Raw genomic sequence first — 17034 nt, forward strand, 5'->3', positions numbered from 1 at the left:
AGCTACCTGAACTGCAGGACAATGAGTACCTCTGTGCCTGCTGAGAGAACAGCTATTGAACCTGAAAGTGTACGATAAAGAGCGATAAGCACACACACAAACACATATCAAGGACTGTTGATCCGGGCCTCTGGCTTTGCCTCCAGCTGCTGCAAGAGCTTTTGAATTTAGGTGTAATGAGTCTGTGTGTGTGCGCGTAGGTGTGTGTGTTAGTGGTGTGCAATTATCTAAGAGTATATATGTGTATATGCATATAGGTTTGTGTGTATAAGAGAAATAAGTTTATGTGTGTATGTGAGAAACAGCAGATCTGTTCATTTGAAGAAATAAGGCTGCTGAGTGTTTTGTACCCTGAGATTTGCTAATAAGAGTGCCACAAGTCAGCACGAAGTAATTTGCGCTAGTGCACCCAAATGATTTTCATACACTATAAATTTCTCTCACAAACGCTTTCACTGTAGAGCTGTGCGATAATAAATGTTTAGTTAAAACTGATTGAGCGTGAGTGAGCATATGACTCACTGAACCCTGGTAACATGGATTGATTCTAGTAAAACGTTGTGAAATTAAATCCTTATTTGCTTTAATTCTCCTCCGGTGAAACTGAGAAAGGGATTTGTTCACAGATGTTGAGACATATTTATAAATCTTGTCTGAATTTGTTTATTTAAATGAAGAGCTACAGAAAGATCAGGTCACATATTTAGAACAATATAGTGCATATGTGTGACATTTTTGTTTTCTTTGTAATAAGAGTGTGCCTGTGGGCTCACCTATAATGTTATAACAGCATGTATACAGAACAGCTACAACATTAAAACCACTGTTGGTTGGATCCCTGGCTGTTCTGCATGCTTAATATCCTTGTGCAAGTCAAAAAGCACTAAAACATAGAAAAAAGTGCTCGTTTGGCTGTGAATGGATGATTGAGGAACATAAAGTAGGAAATTACTGTCTAAGCACTGTTTTGTGCAGAAGCCTTAGGTCCTGACATTCACATGGACATTATTTAGGTGTGTACAACTTGGCAGACTATACAAGAGCCCCTGATGGCAATGGTCTTCTCCAGCAGGACAGTGTGTGTCTCCACTCTTAAGCACAAGGCAGGGAATCCAACAAAATTCCAGCAAAACATTGATAAAACCTTCAAACTGCCTACACCCTGGATTTATCTAGAATCTACTGAATGGACTGTAATAAACCCACTTCACAGAAGCTCGACTGCGTGTTCCACAGGACCCAAAAGATTTTCTTCTGGCATCCTGGTGCCATACGATGCATGACACCACCAGAGTCCTGACACTTCTAGCAGCACATGAGAAATGTGCACGATATTATCAACATTTCTACAGAAATGTATGCCTTAGAGTATTTGTATTAGCTTAAATGTGCAGAAAATAGTGGTCTTTTCAATTACAAAGACTCAGCTTAACCTTGAAACAGGTTTTCAAGGTCAGATTCTGCCTTGTCAAATGCAAAACATGACAAAAACAATTAGTGTGACAGAGAGAATGAATTAAGATGAAATGTAATGGATGGAAAAGAAGTGGAGACTGAAGGGAGAGGACATATAAGGTGGGGGTGGGGAGAGAACTGTAGGAAAAAATAAGGGAAATGAAGGATTATTTTTTTTATTTATTATTTTTTTTAAAAGGACCAAGATAAATTGGGAATGGGGAACAAGGAGAGAAGAGAGAATGCAGGGAACCGATGATAATAATGCCAGAAAATGACAGAAGACAGAGTACAAGGTGTGTCTGTGTGTGTATTAGGATGTGGAGTGCTTGCAGTAGATAAGAGAGCGTACAGGAGCTGAAGATTCGGAACAAGATTGGTAGTGGTGGTGGTGCTGCTGCTGCTTCTGCTGCTGCTGGTGGTGGGGGGTGTTACAGAGACTCATTAATTCTCTGCATTAAAATTTTGCATCTGGAGGCAAAAGACGGGGGAAAGTGATATGCAAGATACTGGAATACATGGAATATCAGCAAAGTCATTACACTGAAGTAATGAAATACTGTATTTTTTTTCACCAGGAGGATGTAAGGTACATGCATGCAATATGTTGACGTTATTACTGTTTCTTGGTTGTGTAACGCAGACTGTCTGGGCCTGACAGAATGTTTTTTCAGCTGTGACTGCTAAAATCAATGCCTGAGATGGACGTAAGAACTCTCGAGCCAAGCACTTTCTCACAACCTTTAATGCAAAGTAACAGGTTCTCTCTGTAACTCAGTTTTAATGGGTGCTTGTTCTTTCGTGAATATGTCAATGTCTAATCCTCAAACTTCAAACGTCACAGTACCTTATCAAAGGTCGATTTAAATGTATCACATAGGCCACTACTATTAACAGAGAATAAGTAGAATATCATTATATAGCCTTCCTTTGGTCACTTTAACCACAGACGCTGAAGGTGAATTATGGCAGGAACTGTAACGTAACACCTCAGATATATCGTGTTCCAAGACATTTGATAAAATAGCATCAAGAGAATTGAAAGGTCAGTTGCATGGAGCATATATTAAAAAAAAATTCATAAATGACCTTTTAATTTAGGTGATGTCTGTGGGACAGTGGCAGAAACACTGACAGTTCTTGGAATGAAGCCTTTGTAGAGCACCTTGGAGAGACCTGCTTGTAGCTGAGTATACTTATCTGCATCACTAAATGCTGTGGAGGGAATGGGACCCTCTCTCTACCGTCAGCATTTTCCTAATGCACCATCACATGTGTTTCTACCACACGGTCTCACGCGATGATCACAATAGGTTGCGAGTCCAACAACTCACTGTTCATTGTGTGACTTTAATCAGCCAGAATCATCATTATCATCCTCCACCACACCGAGTTTACCATTTCTTTGTTTCACTCTCTCTCTGCGGCCTTCCTCCCCCATTTCTCTCTGTGTTCCTCTGTTCACCTCAATCCAATTCAGCTGAATGGGATTTATTGGCATGATATTTGACATGTGTCACCCCAGCACGCTGAAACAGAAGTTGATCAATGTTTTAATAAATCAAGATGTCAACTTTCCCTCCACACTACCGTTTTGTCTTTTCTCATTTCTTTCTCCTGTTGGTCTTTATTGACTCATTTGATCCTAGCACTGCAGATTCTCCCTCTGCCTCTCATCCTCTGCATTTTGTCTTCCTCTCTGTTCTCGTCGTCCTCCTTTCTGCCATTGTGTCTCACACTCAGACTCTGGGACAAAACATGGTCCTTGTCTATTTAACTCCTGTGCCTTTTTAGGATTGAGGAAGATGAAAGTAGGAGGGGTTAGAAAGGGCAGCGTAGAGAAAGGTTTAATGAATGGACAAGAAGGGAAAAAAAGTGTTGCCTAAGGGTGAAGATTCAAAGAAGGACAGTTTCTGGATGGGTCCCCAAACAACAACAATGGCTTGTGGTTTAATGAGCATGGGGTCACAAGACTGCATCTCCTCAAATTGGCTTGTCCTCAGGTTTCAGAACTCATGTTCAGGGAATCAATTTAATGGCTTCTGTTAAGACAGATAGTAGTTTGCCAAACATCCTTCAGACCAGGCGCTAGAGGGACTAACTGCATGGTCATTATTATAGGGGAGACATGTCTGACCTATTGCTATGCTTTTAATGGGAATTAATGATTGTTATGTATGCAACAAAATGAAGCTGCGTATGAGGAAAAAGATGCATAACATTTCCACTGACCACAGGCAGACCCAGATTCCTGATGAGAACAGCTTTTCCGCTTTCCTAGGTCGATTTTAAATGAGCTTTGGTTCTGAGAAAACACCAGTGTTCCTGGTTCATGTTCACATGTGGTTTCTTCTTTGCATTATAGAGCTTTAACCTGGAGTGTGGATGCCACAGTGAATTGTGTTCAGACAATGATTTCTGGAATGTTCCATAACAGAATCATCCCTGTTTTTAATGCAGTGGTGCCTGAGGGCCCAAAGATTATGAGCATTAAATATGGATTTTGAGGGGGTTTGTCCCTTGTGCACAGAGATTTCTTCAGATTCCTGGAATCTTTTGATGATATTATATGCTGTAGATGATGAGATATTATAAGTTTGTACAGATTTATATTGAAGATTATTATTCACAGTAGGCACAGCTGTTTGCAGATTGATGATCCTCTGCCCATCTTTACATCTGAGAAACCCTGCCTCTCTAAGATGCATTTTAATACCCGATCATGTTACTGAACTGTTGACAGTTAACACAATTTTTTTTTTGCACTATACAATTTTTTGTTGCCTCTGTCCAAATTTGTGTTGCTGCTATCAAACATAAGCTCCATCACTCCATCAGAACTGATGCTAGGCTTGGAATCAAAATGCATGCCAGTGATGGCCAGAAAGTTTCCCTGACAGACAAATGAACCAGTACAGAGGAAGAGAAGACTGCTACCAGTTGCAGCCCTTTTATGCGTGTGGGCTGGCTTTTGTTTAGGAATGGTGGGAGCAAAAGTGTGTTTGTTTGACAGTGTGTTAGCATTGTTGAGTAGAACCGAGAGAGTGAGAGGCAGAAAAAGAGAGCTAAAGAGAACCACGGCAACTTTACTGAAAGAGAAAAAGTGAGAGAGGGCGAGATGTCTCACACAGAAATCCCTGTTGAGTCCTGAGTGAAGTAGGTTACAAGCTTTATCGATTTTGATGATGGTAGCTGTGTGTGTTTGTGCGTGTGTGTGTGTGTGCGTGTGTGTGCGTGCGTACGTCTGTGTGTGTGTCAAAGGATGGTCTGCACCATCTGTCTCCCACTCCTCTCACTGAGACACTAATTACAGGACTTTACACTTCACTCCACCACACTGACTGGCCTGACTGTAGACAGAAACACACACACACACACACACACACACACACACACACACACACACACACACACACACACACACACACACACACACACAGAGCAAGATCCACAGTGGTCTGGGACTGTGGGACCGCTTCTAATTTCTGTATAATTTTTCTCTTCCTCATTTCTCCCTTGACCTCTTCTTTTTTCCTCCTCATCAATTTATGTGCTGCACAGATCAATGATGCGTAATTAGGTTGCATTCTGTTACAAACACACCGGAAGAAACAAACATTAGATAAAAAGAGGGGGGTTTTGATCTTTTCTTCAATCAACATTGAGAAGGGAAGGAGATAAGAGGGAAGAGGAGGAAAAATTAGAGAGGGGAATCCTATCATGTTCTTTGCCAGTGTGTACAACCCTTCATTAGCATAAATTCCAGGTCACCCACTTTCTCTGGCAAAGAAAGGGGTGCCACAGTGGGGAGATGCTTTCTCTGACACAAATTTCAGCATGCAGGCATCTATCTGTCTACAGTTAAGTCCACAATTTGTTGGACAAAGGCAATTGTTGTGATTTTGACTTTGTACACCACCACAGTGGATTTTAAATGCGACAATCAAGTTGTGAATGACAAAAGTGAAACTGTTTTTAATCAGGATGTAGCATCAGGCCAGTTAAACTAATGCAATATTTATCTGGTCAGTTAAGAAGGAGGGGTAATTACTTTCAGCTGTTGGTGTTAATGAAATTAAGAGCAGGTACACTAGAGGGGCAACGGTGAGACAACCCCTAAAACAGAAAAGGTGTTACAGCTGGAGGCCACAGATGTTTTTTCCCCTGCACCTCTTTTTGGACTGGTTTATCACTAGTTTTAGCTTTTAGCTAGAGGCAGTGTCACTACTGGTATCACAAGGCAATACCTGGACGCTACAGAGGTTGCACAGGTAGTACAACAAAATGTCTTTGACCAACGAATCAGAAACGGACTTCATCCTTTAGGGAGCCCTGTACTCACTGACTGGCACTGTGGAGTTTGATTACCATTTGCATAGAATACCAGAAATGGCAGGTCCACCGCTGGTGCCCTGTGCTTTTCAAAGATGAGAGGAGGTTCACCCTGAGCCAGGAAGAAGTCGTGGAGAGCGTAACACCGTTCAGCATTGATGGTATATCAGTGATGGTCTGGGGAGGCATATCCATGGAGGGATGCACAAAACCTTTTCTAGCTAGGCAACGCTACCCTGGCTACCATTAGGTATTGGGATGAAATGCCTAGATCCATCGTCAGACCCTATGGTGGTGTAGCAGGTCCAGGGTTCCTCCTGGTGCACAACAATGCCCGGCCTCATATGGTGAGAGTATACAGGCAGTTCCTTGGGAAACCGTTGCTATTGACTAGCCCCCATGATTGCCTGACCTAAATCAATGTTTCAGTCTATTCAGTACCACTGGACTGGACCTCAGACTGGAACAGGGCACCAGTGATGCCATTATTAGTCTAAAAAGCCCAAAATAAACCCATCGGATAGACAGGAAAAACTTAATGAGTGGGAAAAATCAATAGTCTGGTACATTTTTAAACGGAGGGAATGAAATGGCCAGCTCAGCAACATCAGGTCTGAAAGGTGCCAAACTCTGTCTTTCTGCTATTGAATCCGATATTAAGTGATCTTTAATCATCATTGATCTGCCAATTCCCTACCACAAAATCTGTGTGATGGCTTACTCTGTCCATGCAACCCATTATTTCACTTGGATTTCCAGTAGAGAGAAACTATCAGAAGTGGACTCTCAACTGCTGTGAGATAAATGTGAGAAAGGGCAACTTTGGGCAATGTCTAGACTTGATTCTCCTGACATTTTCCCAAGTTCCTGTGTGGAGTAGTTCATCTATCTCTCTATGTGCTTCCATCTGTCGACACAGAGACATTTTCCTCTCCTTTTGAAAAAGTTAAGTAATTCTGCCTCAAAACTGAACTAATTAAAAATGTCACCTTTTTTGTGTGTTTCTAGGGAACTATGGTGAAAGTGGGATGGGGGCGTTCAAGGACATGGCAGCCAAGGAGGGCATCTGTATCGCCCACTCTGGTAAGAGACGCAGGTCAAAAAAACCACAGTGAAGTCAACTGTATGAGTCATAAACATTGTTTAAAATATATTAAATCGGAAAAGGCTTGCTGGAATTTTAGTTAGTAAATAGTTTAGTACTGATTCAAAAGCAATTGAGCAGAAGTGCATTACCCACATAAAGTGCTGCTTAGCATTAGGAAGGGCATTACCATCTCTACTGTGTCGTACACCTAATGCTGTCAACACAAACAGCCTGTTAAACAAAAGTCAAAATTACTTTAAAGTACAGCTTAATTCTAAATAAACAGGAATAGTATTTTTTTTAAAGAAGGTGAGATTGTAAGTCATTGTGTTGTTCATTTTTTAATTTCTTCTAAAATGCTTACATTGTGAGTACCACATGAGAATCACAGAACTGTGTTTGTGTGACAGGGAAAATCTGGAGCAATGCCGGAGAGCAGAGCTTTGATCGGCTGCTGGAGAGACTGAGGGCCCATCTGCCTAAGGCTAGAGTAGTGGCATGTTTCTGTGAAGGCATGACTGTCCGAAATATCCTCATGGCTATGAGGCGCCAGGGACTGGTTGGAGAGTTTCTTCTCATCGGCAGGTTAGTGGGGCTAAATATGTACTCTATAACATGCAACTCCTCTGTGTTTTTGGTACTGGAGGTTTCAATTTGTGCGGTTTGATGAAAATAAAAGCCTTAGGCCACAATGCAAGCTCAAATGGGAGTGATATTGTTTTTCATAGGCCTTTTAGGTTTATTTGCATTCACAAACTGACCAGTAGACTGATGAGGAATTTGTGAAAGAACTACAGGAAGGCTTAAAAAAGTATCTGTTTTCAGTCAGCAGAGTAGCCAGTGGGTTTGCAGATTGCAGTGTTATTAAATCAATTAAAAAACATTAGCTGGAAAATAATGAAAAAAATCTGTCCTTACAAGGCAGATGCTGTGGCTTAGTGCTCTTCTCTAAACTAACCCTCTCAGTCTTTGAGAATTGCAGACACAGCTATTTAGTTGATCAGTCGATAACTGGATCAATGTTTATTTAAACATTTTGTTAAAAATAATATTTTAAGCACTTCTTTCTGGAAAAATGCTTAAAATCTGTTTTTCATGAATTTGTTTCGTCTGCTGGTAAAAGAAGACATTTAGTGATTTCATGTTGCACTGTTGGATGGTTTTGTGATGGTTTTTGCATGTTTGGAGGTCAACTGACTGATGTAACTGAAACTAAAAAAAAAAAATCAGAAATGTAAGTGTCAATAACAACCATTATAGCCACACTTATGAACATTTAATAAGAACCCATCTGGTAAATATATACTTTCAGCTAGTCTCTGCTCTGTTTTTTGTTTTTGTTTTTTTGCAGAAAATGTGCATGCTGCTGATGAATAGACTTCAAAGCCCAGTCTGTGCTTCAAAGTAGCTGGTTTTTGACTAGCAGTGCTGCACACATCCCCAGCTGGTTGTGACTGATTGAACTGTATTTGTTGGATATATCTATAATAATAATATTAATAATGATAATAATAATAATAAATGAATGTGTCTTTTGCAAACATAAGCTTAATGGACACACCAATTGCTGTAAACGACTGAGCTGAGTTGGACAGATAAAGACTTCGTTATAAAATTCTAGAAACTGAAATAAAAACTGATGCATTTCATAAATGGAGATCTGTCTCTGCCACAGACGGGGGTGAAGGCTGCAGGAAATGATTAGATAATGTAACAATCATTTTCTAAGTCTTGTTTGAGGTATTCCTTAGAAAAGCTGCCTTAATTTTTAAATAAAATAATATCCGCAGTTAATAATGAATGAACGGACAAACCCAAAACGCCAGTTTATGGAAAAGCTACATTTTTTGCATCAGGAGTGGTGATAAACACTCAGTATTACAACTAGAGACATTGTCGTGGTAGAGTATGCACTAACATTTGGTTATATGAGGTCGTTTTCACATAAAGCTCCATTTCTGTGTGGATGAATTGATATGCAGAAAGAAAAACTTTCCAAATCAACAGTTTTTACCTACATCTGTGTATATGTGTGTGTGTGTGTGTGTGTGTGTGTGTGTGTGTGTGTGTGTGTGTGGCTACATACGTCTGTATGAAAGTTGCTTCTAAGCCTCTCGAGTTACGGTTGCCATGCCAACTGTTGATTAACATAAGATGAATAATGATTTTAGCACCTATGCCAGCCAGCATGCGAAGAGGAAAAACAATAGCTTTTTGCATATACTGGAAACAACATGATGGGGTTGCCTTTAAAATGGCACAAGTGTAACTGGTTCCAATTCTGTTCTACTTTTCCCCCCAGTGATCTCTGCTGTTTCACTAAATCATCATGCCCTGCATCATATTTGTTGTCATCACCACCTTGATGCTCATTACCATCTTACTCATCATCATCATTATCCTCCTCATCAACATCATCATCATCATCATCGCTGTCTATATGAGGTAAAGTCTACTGTACTCAGTCTGCAATTAGAGATTGAAGTGAGAGAGAGAGAACGATCATGAAGTAGGCAGACATTTTCTGTCCTCACAGAATTAAAGGACTTAATCAGTCGTAACTTTGATGCACTGTCAGGGGAGAAGTTCTTTGTTAGGTCTGACTATGTATGATATAAAGAGTTTAATGGATAATTTCAACAGAACCTCCAGGGGAAAAAATAAAATTAACAGTGACAAAAGGCCTCATTCACAAACTGTGCATGTGAACGTTTTACATACAAATTTGTGATTGATCAATGTTTCCTTGCCTGAATTTGGTCACACTCTGCTGGATATCATGAGTATTCACAAATGATAAAGTCAAGCTGATTCACGAAAAAGGCCTGAATTAAACCACCTTGTTACTAGTGCATTAAATAACAATGAAAATGACCCATTAATCCTAGCGGGATGTTGTGATTGTGACTATAAGGTTTTGACAAATACCTGCTTACTGATGTTTGTCCAGTAACTGAAGAGATTCTGTTGTTTTTTTCCTGCATTGCGTTCTTTTTTCCTCATCTGTTTAAGTTTACTTTGATTCTTTTGTTTGGACTTGATTCACTGACATACAAATGGTGGTAAGAAGAAAATCATCTGGTGTGCACATGTCACAAATTTGCAGTTATTTTATGTACAAAAAACAAATTTCTTTCCACATTAGTGAATGAGACCCATCAATTGCAATGCATAATGAAGTGTAGGAAAAAAGTCAGCTGTGGGACATCACTATGGTGTCACAATTACATCGTCGTCATCTCCGTTTTAGTAACGAAAACAGAAGAGTTATTCTTCACTCAGCAGAAGTTATCAGGACTAAAAATCAGCCAGTCTGTTTTGATTTGGTCAATTAATTAAAAACCAGCTTTCCTTAGGAATCACTATCATAAATGAACTGTAGTTGTAAATTGGAGATGGTCACGGGTGGGCGCCCTGCTAACTGGAGGTCTGTGAAAGGAGCTTCTGATTAATCCAGTTGGGGAGACAGGTGTATAATGCAGGATAATTAGATTACCGCAGAATCACAAAGATGATGATAAAGCAGGTTTATGGAGGGCAAATGAGCATGGAATACCACAAGATCTCTGGATCGCCAGGGTCCATATTTATACTGTTTAAATAAGCCAAGTGCCACATGAAATACAAGCATTTAATCTGAGTAAATTGGTGGTCTGTAATTTATCCCTCACTGTGCCCTTCACATTTTAAGACTATTCTACATCTAGGCTCGGCTCCTACATTAACAGTGTAACAGTGTTGCACGTAACATTGTATTTGTTACAAACTCCTCAGTTCTGTAGTTTTGCAACAACTTGAAATTTAGATTTTGCCGATTTTATGAACCCTCAATGGTTGCTTTGTTTAAGTGCTTTTCTGATTTTATATTTTTTATCTTCTTCCCTCTTGAAATAATCTTAACACCCAAATCAGGTCCTGGGGCTCACTATCACATCGCAAGAAAACTAATGTCTTACACACACGGACCCATAGGCAGCATAATGTAGACCCAGAGATTCTCCTTCCTGCATCTGAATATGTTTATTGCTTCTCTTCTATAATTCCTTATGGTGCCAGAGGGCTACAAGCCCATTAATGAATAGCTGGGCTGAGATAAAAATCGATATCCACACGGGACACGTAGATACCCCCGCACACTCAGTGCAATAACATAAATGCAGGTTCTGTCATAGCATCAGTTTTTCTCTCTGTCAACTTAGTAGCCTCCTATTTGTCTTCAAGTGAAACACTATCTCCTTTATGAAGTCTGATGAAGTCTTTTTAGTGACAGCGAGAGATAAATCAGTTTCAGCCGCCACTTTAGTGAGATTTTCTGCATTTTATGGTCGGCTATTATACTTTGATATGTCTCCTGCTCAAGCACTGCTTCTCAGTTACCTGTTACGCCGCATTTCAGGGAAGTGCTAGTAACAATGTGCACATTATTTCTCACAAAGTAAATGTATTAAAACAGATAGAGAACATTGGTTAGAAAGTAAAAAAGGCAAATGTTTCAACTACAAAATGTGTTTAAAACCAGTAGATGGAAATTTTTTGAAGGCTTGCGGTGCTGCAGGGAATTACTGTGTCAGCCAACGTGTAACCAGTGCTGGTTTGTCTGTATTTCCATAAGAGGCAGACTCTCTGACTCTGCTGAAGAGACTCATATACTGCTGAATGAATTGAAAGTGAATAGTTAGAATCAAAAAGTCAAAAAGCAGAGTCTCTCTGGAGATCATCCCGCATGAGTCTGCACCCCTTCTGCCTGCTGTTGCCATGGAAATATCCCCAGCCATATTTGGATGAATCCAGCATAGCAGCTGGGGTGATATGTGGCGCAGGCGCATGTGTTTATGTGAATGGCTATGTGATTGCGTGGGTGCATCTATATATGTGTGTGTGTTTGACTGTCAGTAAATGTGTTTGTATTCTGAGGTTTTCTGTGGCCTGACATCATCTCTGTTGGATGAAGGGCTTATATATATGTATTTATGGCTAATTTAGTTAATTTCTTACACACAATGCTTTGACTTCCATACATCTTTTGTCCAGATCTGTCCCCACAGGTCTAAATACTCTTTCTCCTTTCTTATCATCTCTCCATTCACTTATGACTCTATCTTGTCATCTCTCGCTCTCTGCTGCTTTCTTTTCTTCCCATGAATAACAGCGTGATGTATACCTGTCAAGCACAGCATTGTAACCACCTGCCCAATATTGTGTACCTCCCACTAGAGAACAACACTGACAGTGGTATCCTTTGATATCCAGCACCAGGATGTTGTGAGAGGCGTGCATGGTCTGCAGTCAGGTTTAGTTGGGTGCTGCATGGCGCTGGTAACACCAGAACCCAAGCTTTCAAAGCAGAACATTGCTTTGTAACAACATGATCAACTATAAAAAGGTTTCAGTGATTTTTATGTTGTGGCTTATCAGTGCATGGAGGCCCTGCAGTGTCGCACTTCACACCCCAGCTGTGGGTTAAGGCCCAACATGCCTGTGTTTTAGACTGAGAGAAATTGGAGAAAAAAAAATCTCATGGTAAAACGTTTGAGTGACTCAAAGCAGCCTGCCTTCAGAATTGGTTTTTAGTGGGTTGTGCACCTGTATAATCATGAGATGAGGCCAAAGACATAGTGAGGGCAGAGAAAGAAATCAGACCGAGGAGGGGAAGAAGCAATTCAGAAAGAAGAAGGGAGACTGTGATTGAAGAGAGGAGAGATTAGCAGATCAGGGCAGAGAGCAGACAGTGTGTGTGTCACATTCGCATATCAGGGTATAAAAGATTTGTTGTCGCACATAAGAAGCAAACCTCTCAGTAGGAATGTAATTTACGCATCACTGCTGCGCTTTGGATACATCCGCACACATTTACATGCGGACACCCGCAGGTGCTGATCCTCACACTCATACCGTACAAGTGCAGGTTTCAGTCTGTTAGTGGTCATGGAGCTGTGTAATGTTTTCTAGTATCATGTTAATTAACCCTTGATTAAAACAAGAGCCGTTTCATGTAATTTAATTGGCGAAATGATAGAAATGAATTCTGCTGTTTCTTTTTAAAGCTTTGAAATAAAAGACGGATGACAATTAGGCACGAGGGAATATGTCGTAATGAATGATCGAAGGATGAAAATGGGGAGAGGGAGAGAAAGAGGGACCTTTTGTTTTTTCGTGTGATTATGCGTCGTTAGTGTTTATTTTCCTCCGCTGTGTGTAAATGTGCATGCGTGCAGCTGCGTGTGACAGTGAGTGATCTCAGTGTGGTGTACTGACGGTTTCCAGAGGTTCACTGATAGATGCATTTTAACTGAATATAACCCAGTGTAAACTGTTGGCATGGGTGCAAATTGGATTTAAAAATTTAACACTGGAAAGCTGTGCTAATGACTCAACATTCGAGGCATCAGGAGCATCTAGCTTTGAATTAATCTCTATCAGACACTTTTAATTAAAAAAATAAACTGTTCCTTGGAGCAGTGAAGATGTCCATCTGTATATGAAATGTGAATCTTTAACCAGTGCTCTAATTTCAGTCATTTGAATTTGCAGAAAACACTAAAAGCTTGTCTGTAGAGAGCTGAGGCCTGGTTCTCTCTTCCATTAATTTGTTATTTTATGCAGTTTGTTCTTGCTGAACATTCAGTTCAATAGGTTTTCTTAAAAAAAACAAAAAATCTGTGCATACAGTAATGTGTAAAAGTCTTGAGCCACCTTTCATTTCTTTATATTTTGCTAGGAAAACGAGAAATGGTTGCAGTGATTCATTGAAATACAGTAGATAAAGCAAAAATAGAGATGTGGAATTCTAATGAGCTTGAAAGTCAATATTTGGTATGAACTTTTGTTAGACTTGGGAACATGGCGTTGTTTTTGTAGCCATTTTTCTAGTTTTAAGGTTTTAAAAGTGGCAGCTTTGATTTTCGTAAACGAGACGCTCTCATGACTCATGGAGTGACGCTACTGACCAGCCAATCGGTGGCATGCAGTCTGATGACATCACATTTTAGAACCCGCTCAGATCGTTTGGAACTCCGAGGAATTAAAATAGTACCTGCTACCAGGTGGCTGAAAACTGTGGCAAAACATGCCGGGTCAATCTGAGTAGATAGAAATGGAAAAGGGGATACGAAGATCCCAGATTGTTTCCATAATGTTGAGGTTTGGGCTCTGTGAAGGTCAATCCATGACTGATAGTGATAGAAATTAAACTGCTGTCAATCAGATGCTTTCCAGATAGTACTGCATAGTGGTTTAAAATCTGATGGTATTTTTCTGTGTTCATAATTCCATGAAATTTGACAAGATTCCCAACACCATTGGTTGAAAGACCCATCTTGTTTTACAGATGACTGTAGGAATCCACTGTTGTACCTTTCTTCTGACCTCCTCTGTACTTACTGAGCGATCGTGGCGAGTTGGCAGTTCGTCTTGTAATCGGAAGGTTGCCGGTTCGAGCCCCGGCTCTGACAGTCTCGGTCGTTGTGTCCTTGGGCAAGACACTTCACCTGTTGCCTACTGGTGGTGGTCAGAGGGCCCGGTGGAACCAGTGTCCAACAGCCTTGCCTCTGTCAGTGCGCCCCAGGGTAGCTGTGGCTACAATGTAGCTTTCCATCACCAGTGTGTGAATGGGTGGATGACTGAATGTAGTGTGAAGTGCTTTGGGGTCCTTAGGGACTAAGTAAAGCGCTAGATGCATTTTCTGTCCAGTTCTCGTGTAATGTGGCATAACTCAGTCTTTTCTCCCTGTTTCCCTTCCTTAAGAATGGCTTCTTGACAGCCACCCTTCCACTGAGAAGAAGTGGGAACAAATGAGGTGTTTTTGCAACAGGCTGCTAATAACAAACCTAAAGATATTATTTAATTTTTTTCCTAAGTTGTTTGTTATGTGCAGACATAACCCTGCTTCACCCCTCATGTCAGGTGCCTATTGTATTAAGAAAAAACTGCTGTCTTTGTGGCTTAACAAACTTTTACATTAACAGTAGCTAGCAATGGTTCAGGTCTAGCTAACAGGTATTCCTTTAATACCGCTTAAAAAAGGAATAACAACAATAATCCACACAGCTTGTTATTGGACAAATATGCACATTTGTAGAAACATCCTTCACGATATTTGAATTTTTTAAACAAGCACCCCGTTTTCATCACTGTTCCTGACATTCTTTTGTTGTACCACATCAAAAGTTTCCTTGTGAATTTGACAATGGAAGAAATTCACAAAGCAAAGAGCCTTGGATCTTTTCATTCAGTGGTGTCAAAAATGTCAACTACATATCAAAGAGCTCTGGCAGAAGGTGTATGACTTCACTTTATAAACTCCAATAAAACTCTGCCTTAGCTTCCATTTTCTGTTGTCAGTTTGGGTGAAGTCCGCTAAGACAGCCGATCAAAAGGCTGTTGCATGAAACTACCCGACATCACAGAATTCTTTATTCAGCTCACACACTGTTCCCTGTCTTTATCTGTCTGTCTCTACCTGCTTCTTCCCTTGGCCGACTTGCTTCCTTCCCTCTTTGTCATGCTCCTCACTTTTTGACACTTTCTTTGTGCCCTGCTTTTATATTCTCTGTCTGGGTCTTTCTCATGAATGAATTTTGTGAGTTGAGTAGAAACACTTAAAGCCATATCAGGGACAGCAGCTTCATTGTTGTTCAGTATGACGCTTGAAATTGAAAACCTGCCATTGTAGGGACATTTTGCAGCCACAGACACACCCAGCCTATTTGCAGTTATTCGGCTGTGATGCAGGGTGATGCTTCTACAAAAACAAACTTGACAAGACTGAATTTTTACTCGTGAACTAATTCTGATTAGTGACAATCTACACTTTCTGCTTTTACCATTTCACCCACTGAAAATTACAGTCTGCACCTGCTAAAATCGAAAGCTGTCTGAAGACTTTGCACATCGCTAATAACAGGAAAAAACAGAAATTTACCACACTAGCTGATTTTCCAGCCAATGTGTCAAAACAGATTAATTTACTTCTGCATACATTTTCACACTAACATTCAAATGTACAAAATTCTTGAAGTGTATGGCACAGGTGTCTCTAACAGAAAGAGAGAAAATACAGTGACATACCCTGAACGCACAACGTGTCTAACCTTGATGCAGGTGGACTAAACCAGCGGAAGACCACACCAAGTGCCCTTCCTATCAGTTAGAGGAATTGGATTAATTCAATAATGCAGACTATAATTCACACGGTCTTACCAAAATTAGACAATAGAAGATTGGAAAAATGTTGTCCTATCTGATGAGACTAAATTTCTGCTGCAGCATTCAGATGGTATGGTCAAAATGTGGTGTAAACAACATTAAAGCAGGTATCCATGCTGCGTTGTATGAACAGTTCAGGCTGCTGGTGGTTTAATTGTTTGGGGGTTTCTTGGCACCTTTTGGCCTGGTCTGTTCCAGCTAAGCATTGTTCAAACACCACAGCTACACAAGCAAATTTCTGGGGACCTTGTTGAATCTATGCCAAGAAGAATTAAATCAGTCCTGATTATAAAAGGTGGTCCAACCCAGTACCAGCGAGGTGTAACTAATAAAGTGTCCAGTGAGAATAAACTAATCAGAAATAAGAGCAAGACTAAAACCACAAAAACCCTTTAAAGGATCCCCAAGAGAGAAGAGGAAGTGAAAGAGGAAAAAGACCAAGGGAAGCAGCTTTTAGAATAGAATAGAATAGAATAGAATTCAACTTTATTGTCATTGCACATGTCACAGGTATAGGGCAACGAAATGCAGTTTGCATCCATCCATGATGGATCCATGCTTTAGCCATGATATAGATATATTACAATATATATTAGCAATAATATAGATATTGCAGAAATGGGTCTATTATGGTATGTTATAATGTACACAGTATGAAGTATGTTATGAATATTCTATAACTATAAGTATGTACATACGGTGGCCCCTAGAGACAAAGCATGTATAAACTCCAAAACACTTACAAATTCCAAATAGCACGCACAAACTCCTCAACAAGTACAAAATCCAAAACACATGCAAACCCCAAAACACGTACAAACTCCAAAACACGTACAAAATCCAAGACACGTGCAAACTCCAAAACACGTACAAAATACAAAACACTTACAAAATCCAAAACACACGCAAAATCCAAAACACGTGCAAACACCAAGACAGGTACAAAATCCAAAACA

General features: G+C 40.2%; 1 protein-coding gene across 1 annotated transcript in view; it reads left to right on the plus strand.

The window, feature by feature from the left end:
* grm5b (glutamate receptor, metabotropic 5b) overlaps positions 1 to 17034 on the plus strand; it is a 76648-nt gene that overhangs the window by 11383 nt on the left and 48231 nt on the right. The window contains exons 5-6 of the mRNA XM_005720712.1: positions 6796 to 6870; positions 7285 to 7459. Of these exons, the coding sequence (XP_005720769.1) occupies positions 6796 to 6870; positions 7285 to 7459 (250 nt within the window). The remainder of the gene's footprint in view (positions 1 to 6795; positions 6871 to 7284; positions 7460 to 17034) is intronic.

Source organism: Pundamilia nyererei, unplaced genomic scaffold (assembly GCF_000239375.1).
Source record: "Pundamilia nyererei isolate P.nyererei 1_Seehausen unplaced genomic scaffold, PunNye1.0 scaffold00003, whole genome shotgun sequence".
Classification (NCBI taxonomy): domain Eukaryota; kingdom Metazoa; phylum Chordata; class Actinopteri; order Cichliformes; family Cichlidae; genus Pundamilia; species Pundamilia nyererei.